General features: G+C 47.0%; 2 protein-coding genes across 2 annotated transcripts in view; one reads left to right on the top strand and one right to left on the bottom strand.

Moving 5' to 3' along the window:
* Chaf1b (chromatin assembly factor 1 subunit B) overlaps positions 1-22140 on the bottom strand; it is a 22798-nt gene extending 658 nt beyond the window's left edge. The window contains exons 1-13 of the mRNA XM_029470670.1: positions 22052-22140; positions 21407-21614; positions 20537-20669; positions 18780-18897; positions 17869-17972; positions 14225-14321; positions 13622-13706; positions 13017-13110; positions 11057-11126; positions 10877-10968; positions 5640-5802; positions 4457-4888; positions 576-667 (exon numbers count right to left, since the gene is read on the bottom strand). Coding sequence (XP_029326530.1) covers positions 576-667; positions 4457-4888; positions 5640-5802; positions 10877-10968; positions 11057-11126; positions 13017-13110; positions 13622-13706; positions 14225-14321; positions 17869-17972; positions 18780-18897; positions 20537-20669; positions 21407-21532 — 1606 coding nt within the window. The 5' untranslated portion in view covers positions 21533-21614; positions 22052-22140. The remainder of the gene's footprint in view (positions 1-575; positions 668-4456; positions 4889-5639; positions 5803-10876; positions 10969-11056; positions 11127-13016; positions 13111-13621; positions 13707-14224; positions 14322-17868; positions 17973-18779; positions 18898-20536; positions 20670-21406; positions 21615-22051) is intronic.
* Positions 21573-23028, top strand: LOC110311738. The gene has a single exon (XM_021185245.1). It carries the CDS (start codon positions 21682-21684, stop codon positions 22261-22263), a length of 582 nt encoding a protein of 193 aa, XP_021040904.1. The 5' UTR covers positions 21573-21681; the 3' UTR covers positions 22264-23028.
* The last annotated feature ends 3981 nt before the right edge of the window (positions 23029-27009 follow it).

Below are 27009 nucleotides of genomic sequence, written 5' to 3'. Positions count from 1 at the left end.
AAAAAAAAAAACCAAAAAAAAAACCACACACACACACATAAAAAGAGGCACAAGTGGCCCAGTGAGACGCTGAGTGTCGAGATCCAGTATAGCTAGGAGGCATAATGGATCTACACAGCTGGCTCTCATGTTAAGAGACAGACGTCTGTGACGCTGAGGATGAGACAGGGTAAGAGGTAGGTAGCATCAGTGTGTAAGAAGTGGCTGTTCTTCCAAAGGACCTGAGTTCAATTCATGGCAGTTCACAACTGTCTGTAATTGCATTTCCAGGGGATCTGAAACCCTCATAAGACATACACGCAGGCAAAACACCAACATTTAAAACAAACAAACAAATAAATAAATAAATAGGTGGCATCAGGGATGCTATCAATCCCTCTACAACACTAATCAAGCTGTCCTGACGTGAGGAGACGCATCCCTCCAGAACCACGACTGCTCAGTGCACAGGGTTACTTTCCGACCACCAGTTTGTCCAAAGGACGCTCCCAAAACGACAGTCTGGCCTCCCCAGAGCTGACCTAAAGTCAGGTGTGTTAGCTTCCAGAAGAATACACCTCTAAACCTTCCCTTACCTGGCTGGACCTCTTCTGTGGAGGGGGCGGTCCCGCTACTGGGCGGTGGATTTGGCACAGTGTCTGTTTTCAATGGTGTTAAATTTATTCTCCTGGATTAAAAAGAGTAAAAGGTTGTCGGCTCATTAGTGTCCGAGGAGCCTTTTAGGTACGAAGCCAAGGTTCAAAGCTGTAAAGAGAGAGAGCCACTCATTTCCCTGCAGAGCATATCACGCATGGCCTTCAGTGTCCTCCGCCTACCCAGAAAGGACAGCGTGGAGGTGGGAGGCCGCATCACAGTCACAGTCAACGTTCACCACACCCAGTCACAGTCAGAAGCTGAGCTCTGCTGAGGAGTCCAGTACACACCTTGCTGAATGCGGACCCAAAAACCACTCGATCCCCTTTTAAATTTGGAGTTTGGCTTCTCAACAACCAGTGTTTTTGTTTGTTTGTTTGGTTGGTTTTGGTTTTGAGACAGGGTTTCTCTGGCTGTCCTGGAACTCACTCTGTAGACCAGGCTGGCCTCGAACTCAGAAATCTGCCTGCCTCTGCCTCCCAAGTGCTGGGATTAAAGGCGAGCGCCACCATGCCCAGCTCAGTGTTTTCTTTTTAAAGTTACAACTGTGGAGAACTTGGTAAATGGCTCAGAAGAACTCAAGAGAATTAACTGAACACCAAAAATAGCCGGGCGTGGTGCGCACGCCTTTGATCCAAGCACTCGGGAGGTAGAGGCAGGCGGATTTCTGAGTTCAAGGCCAGCCTGGTCTACAAAGTGAGNTCCAGGACAGCCAGGGCTACACAGAGAAACCCTGTCTCGAAAAAACCAAACCAAACAAACAAACAAAACCCCCAAAATACCTCAAATATACCTCGCCACCCCTCAAAGAAATAGAATATTAAAAAAACACATCTTGAGCCGAAGGCGGTGGTGCACATCTTTAGCCTCTCTGTGAGTTCAAGGTCAGTCTTGTCTAGAGAATGAGTTCCAAAATAGCTACAGCTATGTGGTAACACACACACACACACACACACACACACACACACATCCCTCCCCTCCCCCTAAAAAAACCCCAATAACAAAAAAAATCCCAAACAAAACACCCCATGATGGGTTGAGTGATGGCTTAGTGGTTAAGGGTGTTTGCTGCTCTGCCAGAGAGCCTAAGTGCAGTTCCCAGTACTGTGAAGACAGCTCGAGGGAACCGACACCCTTTTCTGGCCTCCAAAGGTACCTTCGTGTATGTGCGTGCACACATGCAAACATGCACACACAACATTTTTTAAGAATGCATTCCTGGGCTGGAGAGATGGCTCAGAGGTTAAGAGCGCTGACTGCTCTTCCAGAGGTCCTGAGTTCAATTCCCGGTTGTGGTGGCTCACAACCATCTGTAATAGGATCTGATGCCCTCTTCTGGTGAGTCTGAAGACAGCTACAGTGTACTCATATACATAAAGTAAATGAATAAATATTTCTTTAAAAAAATGCATTCCTGCTGGGCAGTTGTGGCACATGTCTATAATCCCAGCACTTGGGAGGCAGAGTCTGAGTTCGAGGTTAGCCTGGTCTACAGAGTGAGTTCCAGAACAGCCTAGGCAGTACAGAGAAACCCTGTCTAGAAAAAAAAATGCATTCCTATTCTATAAGAATAGATTTTGAATCGCTTCTCGGCCTTTTGGCTAAGATCAAGTGAAGAATAGATTTTGAAAGAGTCGACCATGATATTTGAGTTGTATTATGAATTCATCAATAGTTGGAAGAACACAGCAGGCCCAGGAGGCAAGGAGTGTGAGTCCAGCTGTACCTCACCAGCCCAAACCCCACGCACCCCCAACCTAGAGGATGAGAAGGAAGACAGACAGGTGGAGTAGGAGAGGCAGAGTCAGGGGACCACTAGGCATCCAAGATGCAGAAGGAAGGAAAACCCAGGCTGCCACCTGCTGGTGCAGAAGGACAAAGGCAGCCGCTACTTGGCCCAGAAAGGAACGCATGACCTCCCTCAGAGGTTATGGGATCAGAAAGGCTTTCAGGGATCAGAAAGGCTGCTCTCATGGATTTTTCCTGTGTGTAGAGATGGGAGACTGAGACAGGGTCTTGTAAATACTCAGGCAGCTCTGGAACTTACTTGTGGTTCAGGATGCCCCCAACTCACAGTAGTCCCTCTGCCTCAGCCCCCAAGTGCAGATAGATAGCATCACCCGGCTTGGTCTCACATAGACTGAAACAACTGCTGAGGCTGGAGGAACCTCAGGCAGGGATGAGAGAGGCTCAGCACCTGGCAGAGTCACGGCCAGACGAGGAGTAAGTTCTGGAGTAAGTCCCAGTGCACAGAACAGGGACGTCCTTAACAACAGGAAGCCTCAGAACAGTTGCAATCAAAAGGCTAAGTGCTTACGCCTGGAAGTGCTGAAGACTTGACCTGCACACAATGTACACGCCTATCAAAATATCACAATGAGCAGGCCAGTGTGGCAGCTGCGGTGGTTGTGGCAGTGCATGCCTTAATCTTAGTTAGCTCTTGGGGATCGGGTGTGTGTGTGTGTGTGTGTGTGTGTGTGTGTGTGTGTGTGCAGAGGCAGGTAGACCTCTGCTGAGTTTAAGGTTTACAGAGTGAGAGTTCCAGAACAGTCAGGGCTACATTGGGGAAAAAAAAGAGAACTGTCTGGAAAAAATGAAACAACGTATCTCAACCACAAAATTATTTTGTTGCTACTTTGCAACTGCTATTTTGCTGTTAAGACCTGCAATGTAGCCTTTAATCCCAGCACTCCGGAGGCAGAGGCAGGCCGATTTTTGAGTTCCAGGCCAGCCTGGTCTATAGAGTGAGTTCAAGGACAACCAGGGCTACACAGAGAAACCCTGTCTCGAAAAAACCAAAACCAACAAAACCAAAACTGTAATGTAGGGCTGGAAAGATGCTCAGTGGCTAAGAGGTCCTGAGTTCAATTCCCAGCAACCACATGGTGGCTCACAACCATCTGATGCCCTCTTCTGGTGTGTCTGAAGACAGCTACAGTATACTCATATACATAAATCAATAACTCTTTAAAAAAAAAAAGAAAAAATCGCAATGTAAAATATCTGATATGCAAGATTATGGGATAGGTAACCCCTGTGGGGTCCTGGCCTGCAGATTGAGAACCCCTGGTCTAGGGGATGATGTTAAGTCACTGAGGGTGCCCTTGAAGGAGACACAGGGACACAGGTTCCTTCTCAGTGCTACCCTCCGGCCCACGGGGTAAACAGCTTCCTTTACCACACACACCTACCACCCTGTAATGCTGGCACTGGCCCAGAGCAATGAGACAATCAACTGTGGACTGATGCTGTGGAACCTGTAAGCCAAAATAAGGCTTTTCTCCTTTTAAGCTGATTATTTCAGGCATTTAGTCACCGTGTCAGAAAACCTCCCGATGCAGGGCTTCCTTCATTTCCTACATGCCAGGAGGTGTCTGGTGCCACTGAGCAGGGCTGAGCTGAAAAAGGGAGGCACTTCCTGTCCTGTAGGCTTACAACCCAAGAGGACACAAACCCCTGCTAGACAATACTATGGGGGCCAGGGGTCACAGAGACCAGGAAGAGAGAAGACACATTTAACTGGGTCTCAGGAAGATTCTAATGTCACCAGGAGTATCCAAAGCTTCCTTCCCCCCGGAAGCAGACATGGATATCTCAAAGGGCAGAGTGTGCTCTGGGAATGTGACAGGAGAGTTGGGAGACAAGGCTAGGAAAGGTCCCAGGCTCTGACAGTAGCCCACCTAGCACACGGAATCATGGGAAGATGCTAGGCTTCATCCCTAGGCAGGAATGTAGGTCCAGAAGGAAGGAGGTGGAACCTTCAATATTTGCTATGTTGGGGCCCATTTCACAGCAACACTCTTGTTTTATCAAATGTTCTTACCGGGGGGCTGTCTTGCCCCAAGTCTGCAGCGTGTTCAGCATGACCCTGCGGGGTTGGGGGGCTTTCATGTTTTGCCCAGCAGGTTGCAGGGTCTTCTCTTCAGAAGGTTGTGGCAAGGGGCTTTTGCCAGCCGGGATAGCTGAGGGACTGTCCTTGATGGCAGACGGAGCTGGAGACTGTGTGGTTGGTGAAGGGGTGGTACAGGGACTGCTGGGGTCTTGGGTTCTGTTGCTGGGGGTTCCTTCGACTGATCTGGATCCCGGCGAAGATCCCTGGTGTGTCTGGTTCTTGGCTTTCTTGGCTGTGTCAGGAGTTCTTATGCTCAGCACTGGCTTCTCTTTCAAAGGTATGCCAAGTTCACCTTTCTCGAAGGTCACAAATGTGCAATAGCCATCCGTGGAGGAAATGGCCAAGAAGGCCCCATCGCTAGACCTGTGTCCCCAGAACAGGAAAGAAGTCAGAGGTTTAACTGATGTCTATAGGGCACACTTTACCCTCCCATGGCCAGCCAGGAAGCTGGCACCAACCACAGGTTTTGTTAGACTGGTCAGGGGCCTGGCATGACAGACTGTTTGCACAAGCACTTCAGACACCCTTTCTCAATCCCATCCTTTCTCAATCCCATCTCAGTCCCTGAAGCCATCTTGATCTATGTACCTTCCTCTCAACTTCAATCTTTTCTTTCCCAACATAAAAAATAAATTCGGGGCCAGTGAGAAGGCTCAGTTGGTCCGGGTGCCTGTTGTTCAAGCTTGACTCCTGGGTGCCATGTGAGGTGGCCATAGAACCGACCCCAGAGTTCTCCTCTGACCTCCGTGTTTGAACATATGCACCACCCCCACACATACACACACTAGATAAAAACATTCATATAAAGAAACTTAAAGAAAAACAAGGGACCTACAGAGGTATTTCAGTTGGTAGAGCTCTTACCTAGTGTGCACGAGACCCTGGGTTCAGTGCCAAGTGTGAACTGGGCACATCGATACACAAAAGAACCCAGGTTCAGTGCTAAGCGTGAACCAGGCATGTTGGTGCACACAAAGCCCCAGGTTCAGTGCTAAGAGTAGCTTCCATTTTAATAAAAGTTCATTCATGGAAATGGGGCCAGATCTGAGATCTGTAGAAACAAACTATTCCCTGGCTCAGACGTCAATCCTCCACACCCGTGTCTGTTACTCACCAGGAAATGTCACTCAGGGTATGGTAATGGATGTTAGACACATAGCCAAATGGGAAAGACTGTTGAGTGTCATACAGCAACACAGAGTCCTCGGAAGCCACCGCGAACACCATACGGTAGGGCAGGTTCACCAGCTCGGGGCTGGGCTCCTCTGATACTTTCTCTGTAAGGGGGGAACAAGCTGGGTGAAGTCACACAACCAAAGGAGAGAACCAGTCACGTCACTAAAAGCCAGTTTGCGGTAAACCATGAAGAATTCAGCCCCTGGGTTGGCAAGATGAATCTGCAGGGAGAGGCACCCGATGGCAGGCCTGCCAACATGACTTTGATTCACAGGACCCACGTGTGGAAGCACTGAGGGCTATAAGTTATCCTCTGACCAGCAAACATGCAATGAGCTCAAAAGCACAGCCAACACACACGCCTGCACATAATAATAAAATAAAAACATACAGAATTCAAGCTGGTGGCACACACCTTTAATCCCAGTCCTCAGGAGGCAGAAGCAGGCAGATCTCTATGAGTTTGAGGCCAGCCTGGTCTACAGATCGAGTTCTAAGACAGGGCTGTTACACAGAGAAACCATCTCAAAAAACAAAAGGGGGAAAAAATCAGTTCTTACATTCACACGGGCATGAATGAGGCCGGACCGGTAATCAAGGACTTCTGTGCACCAGGAACTAAGTACAGCCTTCTGACAGGAAAATGGTTCCATTTAGGGACACTATCAAGTGATACTTTGTTTTTTGTAGGAGTGTTTGTGTGTGTTTCTCATTCTTTAGCCCAGGCTGGTCTGTAATTCCCCATGCAGCCCAAATGAATCTCAAACTCAGGGCAAGCATCCCAGGCCAGCCTCCCAAGTGCAGGGATAACAGGTGTGAACACCAACTGATGATTTTAGAGCTCTGTCGACTTACTGATGTCATTTATAGTCAGGATTTAAAGGTTTTAAGTAGTGTCTGCTCCATCACGGAGAACACAGGGACCAGATTTCTGCTCCCCGATACACTAGGCCAAGTAGGTGCACAGCAACTTTCCAGATACTGGGCAGCAGGTGGCGAGACACCGTGATCCTGAGAGGGGCCTGAGAGGCATCCAGCATCGAGAGGTCCAGGAGGCACCTCGCAGCCCCGGGCGACAGTTTATATGCAGAAGGCCTTGCCTCACTCAGGGTGTAAGGGTTTTGTTTTTTTGTTTGTTTTGATGAACATGATTTTAATATTTTCAACTGCTGATATTCAACAAACAGAATAGTTACTTTAAGATAAACTTCATTGTTATGTCTCCCTTTCATTTCTGATTTTATTAGTTTGGAGACTGTCTCTGTGCCCTCTGGTTAGTCTGGCTAAGGGTTTATCTATCTTGTTGATTTTCTCAAAGAACCAGCTCATGATTGTTGATTCTTTGCATAGTTCTTTCTATTTGGTTTGATTATTTCCTGCTGTCTACTCCTCTTGGGTATATTCGCTTCTTTTTGTTCTAGAGCTTTCAGCTGTGCTGTCAAGCTGCTAGTGTAAGCTCTCTTCAGTTTCTTTTTGGAGGCACTTAGAGCTGTGTATGAGTTTTCTTCTTATCACTGCTTTCATTGTGTCCCATAAGTTTTGGTATAATGTGTCTTCATTTTCGTTAAATTCTAAAAAGCCTTTAATTTCTTCCTTCCTTCCTTCCTTCCTTCCTTCCTTTCTTGACCAAGTTATCATTGAGTAGAGCCTTGTTCAGCTTCCAGGTGTATGTGGGCTTTCTGTTGTTTCTGCTGGAATTTAAGACCAGCCTTAGTCCATGGTGATCTGACTGGGTACATGGGATTTTTCAATCTTCTTGTATCTGTTGAGGCCTGTTTTGTGACCAATTATATGGTCAATTTTGGAAAAGGTACCATGAGGTGCTGAGAAGAAGGCATCTTTTGCTTTAGGATGAAATGTTCTATAAATATCTGTGAGATCCATTTGGTTCATAATGTGTTAGTTTTATTGTCTGTTTAGTTTATGGTTCCATGATCTGTCCATTACTGAGAGTGGGTTGGAGTCTCCCACTATTATTGTGTGGGGTGTGATATGTGCTTTGAGCCTTAGTAAAGTTTCTTTTATGAATGTGGGTGCCCTTGCATTTGGAGCATAGATGTTTAGAATTGAGAGTTCATCTTTTTTTTTTTTAAAGATTTATTTATTTGTTATATGTAAGTACACTGTAGCTGTCTTCAGACACTCCAGAAGAGGGCGCCAGATCTCGTTACGGAAGGTTGTGAGCCACCATGTGGTTGCTGGGATTTGAACTCTGGACCTTCAGAAGAGCAGTCGGGTGCTCTTAGCCACTGAGCCATCTCACCAGCCCGAGAGTTCATATTGGTAGATTTCCTTTTACCAGTATGAAGTATCCTTCCTTATCTGTTTTTGATAACTTCCTTATCTGGTTTTGATAACTTTATTCAATATTAGAATGACTACTCAAGCTTGCTTTTTGGGACCATTTGGTTGGAAAAATTGTTTTCTAACCTTTTACTCTGAGGTAGTGTCTGCCTTTGTCACTGAAGTGCACTTCCTGTATGCAGCAAAAATGCTGGGTTCTGTTTATGTATCCAGTCTGTTAGTCTATGTCTTTTTTGGGGAATTGAGTACATTGATGTTAAGAGATATTAAGGAAAAGTGATTGTTACTTCCTGTTATTTTTGTTGTTGGAGGTGGAATTATGTTTGTGTGCCTATCTTCTTTTTGGTTTGTTGAAAGATTACTTTCTTGCTTTTTCTAGGGTGTAGTTTCCCTCCTTGTGTTGGTGTTTTTCATCTATTTATTATCCTTTGTGGGGCTGGATTTGTGGGAAGGTAATGTGTAAATTTGGTTTTCTCATGGAATATCTTGTTTTCTCTGTCTATGGTGATTGAGAGTTTTGCTGGGTATAGTAGCCTGGGCTGCCCAGGCTCTTCTGGCTTTCACGGTCTCTGGTGAGAAGTCTGCTGTGATTCTGGCAGGGCTGCCTTCATATGTTACTTGATCTTTTTCCCTCACTGCTTTTAATATTCTTTCTCTGTTTAGTGCATTTGGTGTTTTGATTATTATGTGATGGGAGGAATTTCTTTTCTGGTCCTGTCTATTTGGAGTTCTGTAGGCTTCTGGTATGTTCATGGGCATCTCTTTCTTTAGGTTAGGAAAGTTTCCTTCTGTAATTTTGTTGAAGATATTTGCTGGCCCTTTCAGTTGGAAATCTTCACTCTCTTCTATACCTATTATCCTTAGGTTTGGTCTTCTCATTGTGTCCTGGATTTCCCAGATGTTTTGGGTTAGGAGCTTTTTGCATTTTGCATTTTCTTTGATTGTTGTGTCCATGTTTTCTATGGAATCTTCTGCACCTGAGATTCTCTCTTCTATCTCTTGTATTCTGTTGGTGTTGCTTGCATCTATGACTCCTGATCTCTTTCCTAGGTTTTCTAACTCCAGGGTTGTCTCCCTTTGTGATTTCTTTATTGTTTCTAGTTCCATTTTTAGATCTTGGATGGTTTTGTTCATTTCCTTTGCCTGTTCGATTGTGTTTTCCTGTAACTCTTTAAGGGATTTTTGTGTTTCCTCTTTAAGGGCTTCTACCTGTTTACCTGTGTTCTCCTGTATTTCTTTAAAGGAGTTTATTTATGTCCTTTTTAAATTCCTCTATCATCATCATGAGAAGTGATTTTTAGACCCAAATCTTGCTTTTCCAGTGTTATGGTGTATCCAGAACTTGCTATGGTGGGAGAATTGGTTTCTGTTACTTCTGTTCTTATGCTTGCCTCCTGCCATCTGATTATCTCTAGTGCTACCTGCCCTTGCTATATCTCACTAGAGCCTGGCTTTCCTGTGATTCTGGTTGTGCCAGAACTCCTCAGAGTTCAGCTGTCTCTGTGATCCTGTGATCGTGGGCATGCCAGAGCTCCTGGGATCTGCCTCTGGGACCCTGAGATCCTGGTATGACCAAGCTCCTGGGATCCTGGGATCCTGTGGTCCTGGGCGTGTTAGAGCATCTGGCAGGGAAGCTTTTTCTGGGTGTTGTGGGTCTGGCTTCGGAGTTAGCGCCCAAGGTCTGCTCAGGGCACCTTTGATCCTATGATCCTGGCCATGCTAGAGTGCCTGGGAGTGGAGCTCCCTTTGGGTGTTGTAGGACTCAGGGTGTAAGGTTTGTGATGCACCAGATGCTACCTAGTGAACCTTAAAAGCAACATAACTCCATCCCAGCGAAAACCTCAAGAACATCAACCAGAACTGAAAGCCCAGTGTTGGCTGAGGTAAACAGACACACAAAAGGAAGATGGAGGGATGAAGACAGGTCAGTTGGCAGGATACTGGCATAATTATCATGCAATACTCTGGCTTAATCATCAGCACCAACTAAAACCGGGTGTGGTGATACATGTCCTAGACACTGTCAGGTCATTCTCTGATACATGACAATAAGTCTGACATCAACTTAGACTACATGACTCTGATGGCTTGTATATGCTTAGCCCAGGAAATAGCACTATTAGAAGGTATGGCCCTGTTAGAGTAGGTGTGTCACTGTGGGTGTGGACTTAAGACCCTCACTCAAGCTGCCTAGAAGCCAATATTCTGCTAGTAGCCTTCAGATGAAGACAGAACTCTCAGCTTCTCCTGCACCATGCCTGCCTGGATGCTGCCATGTTCCTGCCTTGATGGTAATGGACTGAATCTCTGAATCTGTAAGTCATCCCCGATTACATGTTGTCCTTTATAAGACTTGCCTTGGTCATGGTGTCTGTTCACAGCAATAAAACCCTAACTAAGACAATGACCCTGTCCCCAAAAGCCACATAACAACAAAAAGCCTGGTGGAAAGATAAGATAATACGAATATACTTTCTAATATTGCTGTAGATGAGAAAGTTGTATTCTGGGCAATGAGAGAAAAGACACACTATGCATCACGGGACACTACATATGAATATGCATGTCAAAAAGGCTAAGGGAAGAACTCGATGTTTTCACAGCAAATATTACATTATATACACACACCAAATATCACACGGCACCTCCAGAAATACAAAATTTTTACACGATACAATGAACAAAATTAAAAACCTGAGCCTGGTCTACTGAGTGAGTTCCAGGATAGCCAGGGTTACACAGAGAAACCCTGTCTCAAAAAACCATCACCACCACCACCAACAACAAAACAAAACCTGAGCCAAATCCATATCCTTTCCCCCCACAGGACAGCCACACCCCACCCACCACACAGAGCAGTTCTGATGGTACCTGTTTCTGCCACTGGCCTCAATTCAAAGTAGACAGGACAACAGCGGACAGCAAGAGTCGCTTTCCCAGGGCACGGAAGATGGGCGATTGGCCTGCGAGGGTGAGTGCAGGTTAGCATCAGGCACAGAGGCTCATCAGAGGCAAAAAGGGCAGGATGGGGCCATCCCTGTATCTGTGTACCTTTTCAGGTGTTTTCTGGAGAACACGTAAGTGGTGTTTGTCACATTCTCACCAGACTCCATACATCCGGCTGCAGAGCAGGGGAGGGAGGGAAGAGTCACTGTCACATAGTTTGCCAAGCCTTCCAGTCCAGCTTGCTAAACATCCTCCCTTCATGTGGTAACCCTGACAGGGCATCTGTGACAGAGACAAGCACAAATGCTCCCTCTGTGGGGTCCCACTCTCTGCTCCACTTCTGCCTGCCTGTCACCTCCACCTGAGTGACAACCCTAAGTCAATCCTGTGCTGGAGAAGAGAGACAAATCTAGCTGATGGAGCCTGTGGCTGGCTCCAGCTGCCAGCTCATGAGCCTCCAAATATGTTCCCAGCATTCAGACCTTGGCTGTCCATCTCTCTGAGCCAGCCTTTAAGTTGTCAGGAGACCTAGCCCATGCTGCAGCCTCCTGCAGGACCTGTCACATGGTATAAAACATACACATGCTATCTTTTTTTCTCTCTAAGATTTATTTATTTTGATGTGAGCACACTGTCGCTGTCTTCAGACACACTGGGAGAAGGCATTGGATCCCACTGCAGGTGGTTGTGAGCCACCATGTGGTTGCTGAGAATTAAACTCAGGACCTCTGGAAGAGCAGTCAGTGCTTTTAACCACTAAGCCATCTCTCCAGCCCCCTACACACGCCATCTTAAGATGTGACGATTCTGGAACTGCAAGAGAGGTCTCTACTCTTACTTTATCGTACAGCTATCCAAGGCCCACCCCTCCCCACTACTCCTAGGCACACAAGGAACACACACTCCCACACAGTGGTAATTTCAATGCATTTGTTGTAAGACTAGAGAATTGCACATTCCCTATTTGCTTATCCTATCAACAGTTCATAAAAGTCAGCCTCTGCAGTGCTACGGCCCTGTGCTTTGGTCACTCTGTAATATTTACTAGCAGAAAACCACTGTCCTCTGCCAAGAAGTACTGATCTGGGAGTTTGAGGGATTTTGGTTTTGGGTGGAGAGGTTGATTGATTTTATTTGTTTGGTTTTAATTTGTTTGTCTGAGCCAGGGTCTCACACATACCAGGCTGGTCTTGAACTCACTACAGAGCCAAGGTTGGCCTGGGTGTTCTCCCACCTCCACCTGCCAAGTGTTGGAGTATAGCAAAATGCTACCACATGTAGCTGACAGATTCACTGAGAAATTCCTGATTTCCTTGCTAAGGAATTGTGTCTCAGCTGTGAGGCATAAGGATTGGATGGCGTTACCAGGCTGCATTCTAAACAAGCCACATTCCCAAGCGGCAACACCCACCTTCTGCTCAGCTATAATGGGAACTGTCGCTTTTTTTTTCAACCTGAACAGAATAGCAACATCTAAGTTGTCACACAGTTCAGTTCTGCATTTGCCTGTTGGCGGGTATCAGAAGCTGTTCCTGGATGTAATCTGTACCTTGCTTTCACTCATTGGTCTATCTGTGGTGCTAAGGGTTGACCCCAGAGCCTTACACACCTTGGACACACCTAATGAGCTTCATCTAAGTCCTCATTTTTTCTTTCAGGTTTTCATCTTTTGTGCTTTGTTTTCTTGCCAAGTGAGAGGGCCAAGGTATAGGGAGGGATACATTGTATCAAAGGCACCAGGTGGCGCTTCCACCATGTGTCTACTGACTTAGTCTGCTACACCTTTACCATATGGAAGTTTTACATTCCCAGCCAGGCCTGGGCTGCACACCTGTAATCCCAGCATTCAGGAAACAGGGATAAGAGGATCACAAGTTGAGGATCATCTTCAGCTACTGAAGTTCAGCCTGAGCTACTCGAGACCATGACTCAGAACAAATGGGATGTAGTAGTTGGTTGGTACAAGGCTTGCACCACCACTCCGCTCACACCTGCAGGAGCTGAAGTGAACAGAGCCGTCCCTGTGGTGCCATCACACCCCTATGTCACACGCCGTCAGGCACACCTGGAGTGAGGAGCAACGATCCATCTGGAGTAAAGGTGAGCCTTCGGAAGAACGACTTCATGCTGTCGTCGTGAAACATCCGGAAACTTCTTGCCTGTGGTAACAGAGCTTGAAGTCATCTGAAAGCCTCTCACTCTCCACAGAGGCTCACCACTTAGAACTGGCACGCCAACAAGGTAGTCCAAGGAGAAGCCTCATCAGCTGGCCCACAGGTCGGGCAAGTGCCATGATTCAGGGGCAAGGAAGGATAACCCCAAAACTCACCAGATCTCAAATGGCGAGATATTTTATGCTGGGCTGCTGAATGGCTCGGAGGGTAAAAGGCACTTGTTACCAAGCCTGTTGATCTGAGTTCCCAGGACCCATACAGTGCACTGAGGGAACTGACTCCCGACCTTCAGAAGCACACTGTAACACGTTCCTGTATGCATACTTGCACTCTTAACACACACACATATTCTTGCACACACACTCACACATGTGCCCAAACGTGAATATCACACATACATATGCATGCATACACACATGCCAGAGGCACACTCGTGTGGGCACACACACACACAGCACATATGTGCACCCATGAAAAAATGATAAGTACTTCCTACCTCTCCTTCAGGCCCCTGTCCAGAGAGCATCTTTGAAATGTTGAAAGCCACACGCTTTTTCTGGGTATTATAGACCCGCAGCACCCTGAAGAAAGAGCAGCCTGAGTCCTATCCCAGCACGGGAACCGGGTCTCACACAGTAACAACCTACTGCGAGTCTGCGGCTTGTCCCCTTGAGTCAAGTGTGATTCAGTTTATTTGATGCTAAAGCTCTTTCTAACGGGGTGGACAGATGCACCAGTGGCTATGAGCATGCGCTGCCCTTGTAGGGAAGCCCAGTCTGTTCCCAGCACCGACAGCTCACAACTGGAACTCCAGCCCCAGGGAACCCAATGCGCCCTTCTGGCCTCCGAGAGCACCAGGTACACACTTGGTACTAAGACATACATGCAGGCAAACACAAGAGTTCTTTCTACATCAATTCACCCATCCGGTAAAGATTCACTGGTGCCAGCTCTGCACAGGGCACCTGGCCTAATTCGTCTCTAATTCCTGTCTTGTCAGATTAAGCAGATCCGAACAAAAAAGCCAAAGCTGGACTATCGATCCCTTAGTAAGGTTGCGATAAAACATTTGCAAAACGCGTTCGTGTTACCTACGCACCTGTCACAGCTCAGGGTCGCAATATATTGACCCAAAGGATCCCAGGTGACTCCTTGCACATAACTTTTATGCTCGTTGAAAATGGAAATCTTCTGCCCTACAAAGAAGCACGAGAAAGTTATTATCAAGACTTCCAGGAAGCACGCTGCAGGAACCACAACGTTGGCACTGTCTCCTACGTCCTGTCTGCCATTCTGCAAGCAACCTCAGAGGAGCTGAGTCAGACTCAGGGGACCCAAAGATCACTCCACACAGCCCCGCCCCCACCCCTGCAGCACTCAAGGCAGCCAGGATGTAGAGCAAGCACCGAGACTGTGCGGGTTCGAGAAAGCAGGCGCGATATGAGAGCCCTCAGTTTAGTTCTCTGGGTTGGCTAGTATGGTGGTTTGAAAGAAACCCGTGGCCCCACAGGCTCCAAGGGAGTTGATACAACCAGGAGGTGTGGCCATGTTAAAGTCGGCGTGGTCTCGTTGGAGGAAGTGTGTCTAAGTTCACTCCCTGCTGCCTGAGGATCCAGAGGTAGAACTCTCAGCTCCCTCTACAGCACCATGTCTGCCTGTACGCTGCCATGCTCCCTGCCATGATGATAACAGACTGAACCTCTGAACTGTAACGCCAGCCCCAATTAAATGTTGTCCGTTATAAGAGGTGCCTTGGGCATGGTGTCTCCTCACGATAGCAACCCTGAGAAGGTAGGATGGGGGTGGGAGGGATGACATGCACAGGAGAGAATCCCTCACTCACAGCTTAGACCCTGGATGGTGGCAGCATTGAACTGCTGAGAACAAAGGGAGGAGTCAGAAACAAGATGGAAGGAAAGAGAGGTACCACAATCAGAGAGCTCTGTAGGCAAAGAGCAGGCCAAGACAAGACCAGCTAGCTGGGAAATGATCTGTGCTTCAAAGAGCGAGCTGAAGCCAGACCTGATGGTGCACATCCGTGACACTGGCGAAGAGGAGGTGGGGGAATCCAGGGTTCAAGGCCAGCCTCGGTTACGAAGAGCTTCAAGGCAAACAAACCGGAGTTGGGAAATATGAGAGGAGAAAGAGTGACAAGTTAGGTCACAGACACGGAAGAATGGACGGGCGAGGCCAGAGCTGAGCAGGCTAACAAAGGACCTCAGAGGAGAAGCCGGCAGCACAGAGCTTCCCCAGACCAAAGGGAAACACAGTTATGGAGCCTTAACTATGTATGTATGTGTGCAAGTGCACACATCTCATCTCGTAGCCCAGCCTAGCCTAGAATTCACTCTACAGTCCAAGCTGGCTTGGAACTCACCATGTAGATCAGGTAGGACTCAAACTCCCAGCAATTCTCCTGCTTCCTGAGTGCAGGGAGTACCAAGTACCGGCACGAACTACTATGTCTGGCTATATTCGCTTACTTCTGTGTTTGCATTATTCTTCAGCAACCTTCGGTCTGGGATTCGTTTGCTGTGATTCCTCATCACTGGGTAACCGCACCCTGCCACTTTCAAGGAAGATTTCTCTATCATTTTTTCCAGAGGCCTCCTCGTGCCTGGTCTCTCTCATTTCCCATCTTAATGAGGTTGGTGCTCAGCACAAAGTGCCCCCATCTATCAGCTTGTCACACACAGGCTCGTCAGTTGGATACAGACACAACAGGAAGAACTTAGACCTGAATTCATCTCCAAGTCCAACAAGCATCAACTTGAAATTCTATCCATTTAATTTCATGCCTGTTTTGCTGGTAAGGGGCGGCTTCTATACCATATAGAACTACTGACTAGCCCCAAAATTCACAGGCTTCACTCAAACTAAGCAATATTCAGTAATTCAAATTACCATTCTAAGGCCCTGGGTTCAGTCCATGAGAGGGTGAGAGAGAAGACTCTCTCCTCCATTTTCCCAACTTTTTCACCCCCTTCCCTTCCTCACTCATCCCACTGCCATCCCAATTCCACATCCACCGTCCATCAGCACTGCTAACCCACAGTGCCCATGACCCAGGGGACATGCCTCAACCTAATTCCTATGTGCTGCCCTCCCTAGCCCACCTGAGGGCATCTCTCTCCTTGAAAGACTTTCCAGGAAGTTGCCTCGGATTAAGGAAGGTTGGATTGAAAGGCAGGCTCAAGGGGGCCCACGTAAGTCCCATGTAAGCTAACCAGGGGGTGGGCTTTGGTTCCATTCTACTTCCTGGTGTCCCTTCACTCTTTAACCCACACATTTTGTATCTTTGCTTTCTAAGCTTGCTACACTTGATCAAAACATTCCTCCTAAGAGCGAGCCACAGGACAGAGTCCAAACTGAGTTGATTTAAGACTTCTTCTGTCGATGCAATTAATCTGGTCTCTTCCCCTTAGCCTCTGGTCTCTTCCCCTTAGCCTCTGGTCTCTTCCCCTTAGCCTCTGGTCTCTTCCCCTTAGCCTCTGGTCTCTTCCCCTTAGCCTCTGGTCTCTCTCTTCCCCTTAGCCTCTGGTCTCTCTCTTCCCCTTAGCCTCTGGTCTCTCTCTTCCCCTTAGCCTCTGGTCTCTTCCCCTTAGCCTCTGGTCTCTTGACTCTTGAAACAAGGGCAAAAAGCAGTCACATTCTTCACCAAAGTATCAGAACAGTCTCTAGGCACAAGCTAAAGTTCTTCTCCTCTGAAACATCTAGAGCCAGGACCCCAGAGTTCAAATCACCCTCAGCACCAATGTCCTCCATATTCCTACTAGGATGGTCCATTAAGCCCTATGACAAGCATTCTACTGCTTCCAAATCCACATTCTTCCAAACAAAAGCAAGGTCAGGCCTATCAAAGCCATATCCAAGACCCTGGCACCAACTTCTGTTTTAGTTAGGGCTTTACTGCTGTGAACAGACACCATGACCAAGGCAACTCTTATAAAGGGCAACATTTAACTGGGGCTGGCTTACAGCTTCAGAGATTCAGTCCATTATCCTCAACATGGGAAACATGACAGCAAGCAGGCAGACATGGTGCTGGAGGAGGAGCTGAGAGTTCTACATCTTGATCCAAAAGAAGCCAGAAGGAGACTATCTTCTGCAGGCAGCCAGGAGGAAGGTCTCTTCTGCACTGGGCAGAACCTGAACATAGGACCTCAAAGCCCACCCCCACGGTGACACACTTCCTCCAACAAGGCCACGCCTCCTAATAGTGCAACTTCCCATGGGACAAGCACACTCAAACCACCTCGTACTTCCTTTTATAAGTTTCTTCGGTGATGGTGGCTTATCACAGCAATAGAAAAATAACCAAGACATGGGCTAATAGACCAGGAAACCCGACCCCGGGACCCGAGTTTCTCAAGCAAAGACTTTAGAAGACAGAAGAAGACAAGAACAAGACTCATCACTTAGCTGACCCTGGCAGAATGAAATGATGAAGGTCTGGGCAGTGCCTGGATTTCAGCCTCTGCCAAAACAGTTCCCAACTCAGCATCCCCAACCTGGTACCTCCTTCCTCCTCATAGTAGCAGAAATAAACCACTTGGTTTGGAGCTCGGCAGGTCAGAGCACTAACTGCTCTCACAGAGGACCCAAGCTTGGTGGTTCCTAGACAACTGCCTGCAACTCTGGCTCCAGGGGATCAGGCAGCCTATTCTGGATTTCATGGGTACTGCATGCACATACATGTGCACATACATATACACATGTTAATGAGATACATATACAGCTCACCTTTATTGACATCCCATATGATAACTGTGTTATCCACAGAGGCAGAGGTCATCAAATTCCCATCGGTTGCCCAGCAAATATCATACACATCTTCTAAGTGGCCCCTAGAGCCCAAAGACAGAAGGAATAACATTATTACTGCAAAAAGAGAAAAGCTACCAAAAAGTTCAAAGTCACTGGGCAGTGGTGGTGCATGCCCTAAGGAGGCAGAAACAGAAGACTCTCTGAGTTCAAGGCCAGCCTAGTCCACAGAGTGAGTTCCAGGACAGCCAGGGCTATAGAGAAACTATGTATTGAAAAATAGGGGAGGAAAAAAAAAGTTCAAAGTCTAGAACCACACATTGGAATTAGACTCTAAAAAAATTTTCCATGGAGCTGTGTCAGCTCTGGCTATAAACAGCTGTTTTCAAAGACATCTGTGTCTAACGTGATAATCCAGGCACTAGGAAACCGAGGGAATAGGGTGGAGTATTCAAGGCTAGCCTGGGCTACACAGCTGGACTAGCCTGGCTCAAAATCCAGATGGGGGAAGACCTGATTCTTTTTTACTTTCTATTTTCATAATAGAAAGAAAAAAAATCCATTTGTATAATGTTTTTATTGTCTTATAAAGTAGGCACAGGCTTTAAGTTAGGTACATAAACTATTAAGGTATTCAGGCGGTAAAGAAGAGTCACTTGGGGGCTGGAACTTAATCACAGTTCTGGCTCCACCAGAAAAGTCAGGTTTTGTTCTCGGGTAGCACAGAACCCGTGACTGCAGTTCCGAGGAATCTGCTACCCTCTTCTGACCTCAGCAGGCACTCACACACACAACACGCTCAGTCATAAACTAAACAATCATAAATTAGAATAACCAGAATATACCTTCAAATAAAAAATGGATTGTGGCCACAGTCCCTCCCCTGTTACCTCAGGGTCTTTACCACAGTCCAGTTCTCCTTATTCAGCTGAGCCTCCTCTTCATCCTGAAAGGTGGTCTGCTCCGGCTCCTTGCTGTCATTCATCTTCCACAACAGAATGACAGCATCTGTGAGGTAAATCAGTATAGCATGAACCAGGCCCTTCCATGCCCTCCTTCATGTCTGGAGTTTTAGAGTGTCCTGTATGCTTTATATTGTTCAATGGACTCTCTGGCCATGAAGAGCCACTCATATCCAAGAATATGGATGGGTGGTGCGTGGCGCATGCCTATAATCTGGCCCCTGGGAATCTGAGGCAGGTGGATCTGAAGTGCAAAGTTACATGGAGTTTGAGGTTAGCCTGGGCTACACGAGACCCTAGAAAGACACGAAGAATTTGAACAGGGCTAGTAACTCTCCCTCCTTCACCAGCGCGTCAAAACAGATCCCGTCTAGAATCACCACATGTCAGTAAGCTTCCGGGCAAAATAAGCGACCGCACCGATACACTAGAGAACGCCTTAGAGATGGCTGGTCAGGAGGAGGAAAGGCAAGGGTCTGCAGACTGTACCTGCAGAGCTCCATCTCGATGCACACCCACTTCACAGTGCCCCTGTGAGGACTGAGCGTAGAAATCTTCATGAAGCACCTATGGCTCAGTGGCCTGGACATGGTAAGCCACACATTTCTTCACAGTATCATATGGGCACATCAGAAACGTCAGCCTGACGGAGCAATGGTCTGAACCTGACAATTTCTCCTGTGGTGACTATAAGTTCACTGTGTAACCCGATCCTTTTAGCATGTCCAGAAAGGCCAGTGAAGGAGGGAGCAGGAAATACAGACAAAAAGAGCTCACTCAAAGCTACCCGGAAGCCTAGCTACATAGCTCGTCAGGGGGCCTGCTAGAGATGAGACGGCTGGACAGATCAACACTCTCCATGAGCCGACTAAAGGGAGGTTTCGGTCTTCACGGCTAAGGGACTTTGTAATGGGGAACTGCCCTAGGGCCACCTCATAGGAGACAGCCTATTGCCCCCTCAAAGCTGTTCCACTTACAACAGATGTGTGAATGCACGCATGTGGTGTGCGTGTACAATGTATGCATGTACACAGACACTCACACCCCACATATTTTGGGCAGTAGGGCGCAGAACGCAACTATTTCTCTTTTTCCAAACCAAAACTAAGGCTTGTTTTACTTTCTACTGTTGTCTAGAGTATTTAATGTACGGTATAAGGATTACCTTTTCTGTATTCTTTTATCTCATTTAAATACATGTGCACAATACAAATCAATCTACCCCAAACACGCACAAATTCTGAACATTCCCGAAGCCCATTAATTACACAGAGGTGCAGTGCTGACTCTGACAACCAGACAAGCCCCTGGGATGCTGACAGATCTACCACACCCAACCAGCCTGCAGGCCACACATGGAGAAAGAACTGTTTTCAGATATACCTTCTGAGCTTAATGGGTGTCCTTCATCTTCCATCTCTGACACACTCCCTCCCAAAAGGTTACCTGTTTACTGAGCTGAAAGGCAGCCATGGGAATAGATACAATCAGCTCAGATCTCAAGGTCAGATTCTCTTTCCCTGAAAAGACTGTTACTATTTAGCCAAGTTTGGTCTTGAATTCTCAGTCCTCCTGTCTCAGCCTCCAACATGCTGTGACCACTGGTCCATGTCACCCCAGCTCAAATGTCATTATTAGACAGGAGATTCCTGTCAGGTTTAAGGATTGATAAGGACAATACTTACCATCTCCTCCAGATGCTAAAATCTCCCCAGTTGGAGAAAAGCGTACAACATTGACAGCTTTGGTGTGTCGAGCAAGATTGGAGAGAAATTCCACAATGGCTTTCCCATCTGGCCCCCTCTCCAACTTCCAGATCTGTCAACAGCAAAGCATACATTGCAGAAACACACTAGCCACCTCCTAACTCCCTCCCAGGAGACCACTACTTATCTTCTGGCAGAAAATGCAATTTCTTTTTTGAAACTTTGTAAATCAAAGGAAGTATTAGCAGAAATGCACACCATCAGTCCCCATACCTGCTATTCCCCTCTTCCAGTTCTTTCTAGAGCAAATGGGCAAAGCACAGAGCACAGGAGCTAGGCTCAGTATTACTATTTTGAGACAAGGTCTCACCTAGCCCAGGCTGGACTCAAACTACTACTGTTGAGAATCTCAAACTTCAGATTTGTACTATATGGGTATTGGGGATACATGCCTGGTACCACAGAGCTCTTCCTAGTTTAGTATTCTAAAATACTGAGAACCCACTTGTAACAATGTAGCAAATAGCCTGCCGTGGTGGCCCACGCCTTTATTCCCAGCACTTGGGAGTCAGAGGGTTTGAGGTCAGCCTGGTCTACAGAGTGAGTTCCAGGACAGCCAGGGCTACACAGAGAAACCCTGTCTTGAAAAAACAAACAAACAAAAACAATGTAGCAAATGTTAAGAAAGCTAATCTTCCCAGCATTCCTTGCTTTCCCCAGGCCTCAGAACTTAGTACACTGGACTAAGTTGGCAACCCGACTTGAGTTGCTGCCTTCAGTTTTAAACAAAGGAATGAAAACTTGAGCTCCGCGTAGAACCTCCCCGTATCCTCCGGCCTGTCCATTTACCCTGACGGCGGTGTCCACCCCCGCGGATGCCAGCCTGTGGATCTTCCAGGTTGCTCCATGCTGGAAGTCCAGGCTGTACACTGGCTCCTTGTTGTGCCAGGCGATTTCACACGTGATCACTTTCATCCTCCAGAGTCTCCGCCAGGCAAAGGGAGGCTGGAAACTTTAGCAAAGAGTTAAACAGCGACCCTGGAACATGAAGGGCGAGCTGGGGAAAAGAGTACAGAAGCCATTAGCGACGCCGACGGCTCAGACATCTGCAATCTTCAGCTAAAATGCTCCCGCAGGCAGAGACTTCCACCAGTGTATGGTTCCGGAAGAGAAAGAAACCAAACACCCCAGACGGAGGCGAGGCCGGGCAGCACAGAGCATCGTGTCGAGGTGGGGTCCAAGGGACCGGTACCGGAGTACTGGCAGTCATCCCGGGGAGCAGCAAGGGAGGGAGTTCACGGGGAGGGGCGCGGGTCCGGGCGGCCCAACCCGGCCTGGCGGAAGGCGCGCGAGTCCCGGTCCCGGTGGGGACTGTGGCCTGGGACGAATTGCCTTCTGCCTGCGCCCGCGCTGAGATCAGGACCCGCGGTCGCGGAGAGCAGCTGCAGCCCAACCCAGGTCAGAAGCACGGAAACCCGGCATCAGCAAACCTACCTGCAATGACTCGGTCCACTCGGAGCCGCCACAACCCGCAGCTTCCCGCGCGCTGCAGGCCACGCCTCCGGTTACGCCTCCTAGGGGCGGAGTTCCGGGGTGTCCCGCCTCCGCGTGGGCGGGGCTGTCACAAGACAGTCTCTGAATGGAAGGGTCCAGGGCATCCCTCCTCCCTGTGGGCAGCACTCTTCGAGCACCTTGGTTTCCGGTAGGCGGAGCTCTGGGCTCTTTTCTTTCTCGTGGGCGGGGCTGTCGCGGCCCGTGGGCTCCTGCTGGGCGGGACTGGGAATCGCATTCCCGCGCCTCGGAGGAGTCCAGGCTCGTCCAGCGTTGGCGCGCTAACCCCAGATGCGAGACGTCCTACCTACCACGCGTCAGTGTCACATGCTCAGCGGACAGATCTTCCCGCCTGGAATTTACGGTCTAGAAAGAAAAGCGGGGCTAGAGACGCAGGCAGCTGATAGCATGCTTAGCCAACAGCAGCGGTTCTGTCACCAGCCCCTGCCGGTGATCTCAGGACTCCAGAGGACCTTAAGTGGAAGGTTATCTATCCTCAGCTCCAGAGAGTTCCAGGCCAGCCTGAACTACTTAAGACTAAACAAAAAATATATAACATTTCTTATAGGGCAGATGGGAAACTTTGGGACTCGTCTAATATAACCAAATAAGAGTGACCCAGGCAGTGGATATTTGAGAGCTGTCTTGCCCCACCAAATATCTCAAAATGGCTCTGGTGTTTCAAAATGACAATAAAATAGCAATGCCTTTGCCCTCTCTTAGCGATGTGACAGACGCCTAGAATGGTTGTTATGATGGTAATCCCAACACTCTGGAGGTGGAAACGGGAAGATGATCAGTTCAAGGTCAACCTTAACTACACAAGCCAGTTTGAGGCCAGCCTGATGAATGTGTAGGAATGTCCATTCCAATTATGTAATGATTAATTTATCCACCATGACCTTCTCAATAATGTCACATAATTTAAAGATTCTTGTCTCCTATGGTTTTGACTTCTTACAGGCAAGCATATGAAAGTTAAGTTTATTTATTTATTTGTTGTTGTTGTTGTTTCCCCCGAGATAGGGTTTCTCTGTACAGCCCTGGCTGTCCTGGAACTCACTCTGTAGACCAGGCTGGCCTCGAACTCAGAAATTCACCTGTCTCTGCCTCTCAAGTGTTGGGACTAAAGGCGTGCACCACCACTGCCCCGCGAAAGTTGGGTTTTTATAAAGAATTGATCTCAAGAGCTGGAGAGGACTCAGCATGTAAGAGCACTGGCTGCTTTGGTCAAGGCCCTGGGTTCAGTTTCCAGCACCCACATGGTGGATCATGACACAGTTACAGGTAACCCAACACCCTTTTCTGACCTCCAAAAGCACCAGGCACATATATGGTGCACATACATACATACATTCTGTGATGGCTTGTATATACTTTGCCCAAGGAGTGGCACTATCAGAAGGTGTGGCTTTGTTGGAGTAGGTTTGTCACTGTGGGTGTGGGCTATAAGACCCTCATCCTAGCTGCCCGGAAGCCAGTCTTCTCCTAGCAGCCTTCAGATCAAGATGTGGAACCCTCAGCTCTGCCTGCACCATGCCTGCCTGGATGCTGCTGTGCCTTGATGATAATAGACTGAACCTCTGAACCTGTAAGCCAGCCCCAATGAAATGTTGTCCTTTATAAGAGTTGCCTTGGTTATGGTGTCTCTTCATAGCAGTTAAATCCTAAGACACATACATACAGGCAAAACTCAGGCACATAAAATTTAAAAATCTTAAAAAAAAAAAAAATTTGGAGGCTGGTGAGATTACTCAGCCACTAAGAGCACCGATTCTCTTCTGAAGGTCCTGAGTTCAAATCCCAGCAACCACATGGTGGCTCACAACCACCAGTAATGAGATCTGATGCCCTCTTCTGGTGCATTTAAAGTCAGCTACTGTGTTCTTATGTATAATAAATCTTTGTGCCAGAGCAGCAAGCAGAGGTCCTAAAAATTCAATTCCCAACAACTGCATTAAGGCTCACAACCACCTGTACAGCTACAGTGTACTCACATACATTTATGCTTTTTTTTTTTGGAGACAAGGTCTCTTGTATCCCAACCCATCATATAGCTCTCAAACACGATGTCCCCTCACCTGAGAATGACCTTAAGTTTCTGCTGCTTCTGCTGACTACTTCCCGAGTGCTGGAATTGCAGCATGCACCACCATGCCTCATTTATACACTGCTGATGTATACACCAGGGCCTTGTGCTCCCTTCCTGAGTTGAACTACATCCTGGTCCCAAGTTATACCTTCTACATTAAAAATACAGAATACGGGGGCTGGTGAGATGGCTCAGTGGGTAAGAGCACCCGACTGCTCTTCCGAAGGTCCAGAGTTCAACTCCCAGCAACCACATGGTGGCTCCCAACCATCCGTAACGAGGTCTGGCGCCCTCTTCTGGACTGTCTGAAGGCAGCTACAGTGTACTTACATATAATCAATAAATAAATCTTTAAAAAAAAATACAGAATACGTTTACAACAAAATAAAAATATACAAGATAGAAAGACTCTGCAGGAAAAACAATCCAACTATCCACTCTTGATCTACCATGTGGAAACTTTGTGTCAGAAAGCTACATCATCTTAATGTAATTACCAAATCACAAAAATGTTTCTCAGTGCCATTTTGTCTAAGAACTCATTTATCAGCATCAGTAAACCCAAGCCATTTCTATCTGAATTATTAACATGGGTCATATGGCTTCCTGGTTTGCAATTGAGGAATGTATTCTTTTTTTGTTGTTGTTGTTTTTGGAGACAGGGTTTCTCTGTATAGCTCTGGCTGTCCTGGAACTCACTTTGTAGATCAGGCTGGCCTCGAACTCCTAAGTGCTGGGATTAAAGGCGAGCGCCACCACTGCCCGGCTGAGGAATGTATTCTTAGAGTTGTGTATTAGACTCCATTTCCTTATCAGGAGCCCAATGCTTTGAAAAGCCCAAGAGTTCATCAATTTTTCAGTCCTCATGGAAAAGTGGTTTGTCAGCTGCCAGTTCTGCAAATATGCAAATATGCTTGTGCTCCAAACGTCAGTCCAACAGTGTGACCAGTTAATCCCAGCAGGACTTCTGGAGATCGTACCATAGCTATTGCCTCATATGTGTATGTGTATATATGTGTGTGTGCATATGTATATCCAAGTATGTATGTATGTATGTATGTATGTATATATATATATATACACACACACACTAGAATATATATGATATACTCCTATACATAGGAGTATATTAGTATATATGCACATAATATATATGTACTCTAATATATATATACACATATACATATGTATGTATGTATTCTAGAACTAATAGTTTCTTTCCAGGAGCTCTGAACAAAAAAACAAGATGTGCCCACTTGTGTAGTAGTGGTACCACTGCTATTTTGGCAACCATCACAAAAAGATGTGCCCATGTTTTAGTTAATTTTCTATTGCTGGCAAGAGACACCATGACTGAGAGCTAACTGGGAATGGTGTGGGCTCTTGAATACTGTTTGGCTGAACCGATCATGTAAAACTGTCTTTTTTTTTTTTTTTAAAGATTTATTTATTTGTTTGTTTGTTTATTTATTTATTTATTTATTTAATGTAAGTACACTGTAGCTGTCTTCAGACACTCCAGAAGAGGGAGTAAGATCTCGTTATGGATGGTTGTGAGCCACCATGTGGTTGTTGGGATTTGAACTCCAGACCTTCAGAAGAACAGTCGGGTGCTCTTACCCACTGAGCCATCTCACCAGCCTGTAAAACTGTCTTATATTTGTTTTTGTACCCACAGACTAATGCTATTCTCAGCTGCCTTAAGGAATTCTCTTTCCAACAATTGGTAGTGAATGCAGAATCACACCTCTAAAAAATTCAAAATAAGTGGCAGACGAGTGACCTGCCCTAAACCAGGCATCTATGCTATCCCCTCTACAGCTTAGGGAATATTGCAGGGATGGGGACTGCAGTGTCAGAGCTAGTGTGGTAAGAGTACTGTGGTCATCAGCTGTAACAAGTGTGCACAAGAACAGGACAGTCAGTAGTCAAGCAGGGTCAGGGTTGGGGTGGAGGCTCTGTAGGTACCACGCCTGACTGCTAGACTAATTACTGTCAGGGAAAGAGGAAACCGTTACCTTTGCTTGGATAGTCCCAACCCAACGGTCATACACAGATGGCCCTGGATAGCTTAAATTCATCACAAAGCAAAACCAAAATGTGATCCCAGGAAAGGAGGTGGTAGGGCTGAAGAGGACTTGATGAGGACATCAAGATGACAACATTCAGAATCATTACACACAGGTATGACACTGCCAACAAAATTAGTTACGCAGGCTCAGTCTCATTTGTTATCAATCACGAGTGTGAAGTTTTAAAGTCTCTGTGAAAAACTCGTCTAGGGTGACAAAACACACACCCTGACAGAGGGGCATACTTCTTGCCTTTGTCTCTGTGTGTAGACGTGTATGTGCATTTATGTGGAGGTTGGAGGACAACTTCAGTGTTGTTCCTGAAGGGCTGACCACCTCCCTCCCCTCCCCATCTCAGACAGGACCTCTCATCACCCTGGAACTCAAATAGGCTGTGCTGACTGTTGCCTGGGCTTCCAAGGACTAGGTGTCACACCACGCCTGGAGTGCAAATTACTCATGTCAAATGAAGAGCCCATGAATGGACAGGACAGGACAGGAGATTGATTATTTCTGGAAGCCCATGGAAAGGAATGCAGTAGATACAACCTGTTGTCTTGTATAAGCACGTCCTTTTGTATTTTTTACATTATTGTTATTATTTTTATTATTATTTTGGGGTTTTCTGTATAGCCCTGGCTGTACTGGAACTGGCTCTGTCGACCTGGCTGGGCTCACAACCACTGTCCAGCATGAAAGCACATCTTTTTTTTTTTTTTTTTTTTTTTTTAAGATTT

Source organism: Mus caroli, chromosome 16 (assembly GCF_900094665.2).
Source record: "Mus caroli chromosome 16, CAROLI_EIJ_v1.1, whole genome shotgun sequence".
NCBI classification, from domain to species: domain Eukaryota; kingdom Metazoa; phylum Chordata; class Mammalia; order Rodentia; family Muridae; genus Mus; species Mus caroli.
Note: the sequence above shows the minus strand (reverse complement) of the source record. Positions and strands in the feature narration are given on the sequence as shown.

Bases quoted from the DNA above. Each gene is read 5' to 3' on its own strand.
- LOC110311738 (XM_021185245.1), top strand. From the start codon at position 21,682: ATGCTCCCGCAGGCAGAGACTTCCACCAGTGTATGGTTCCGGAAGAGA.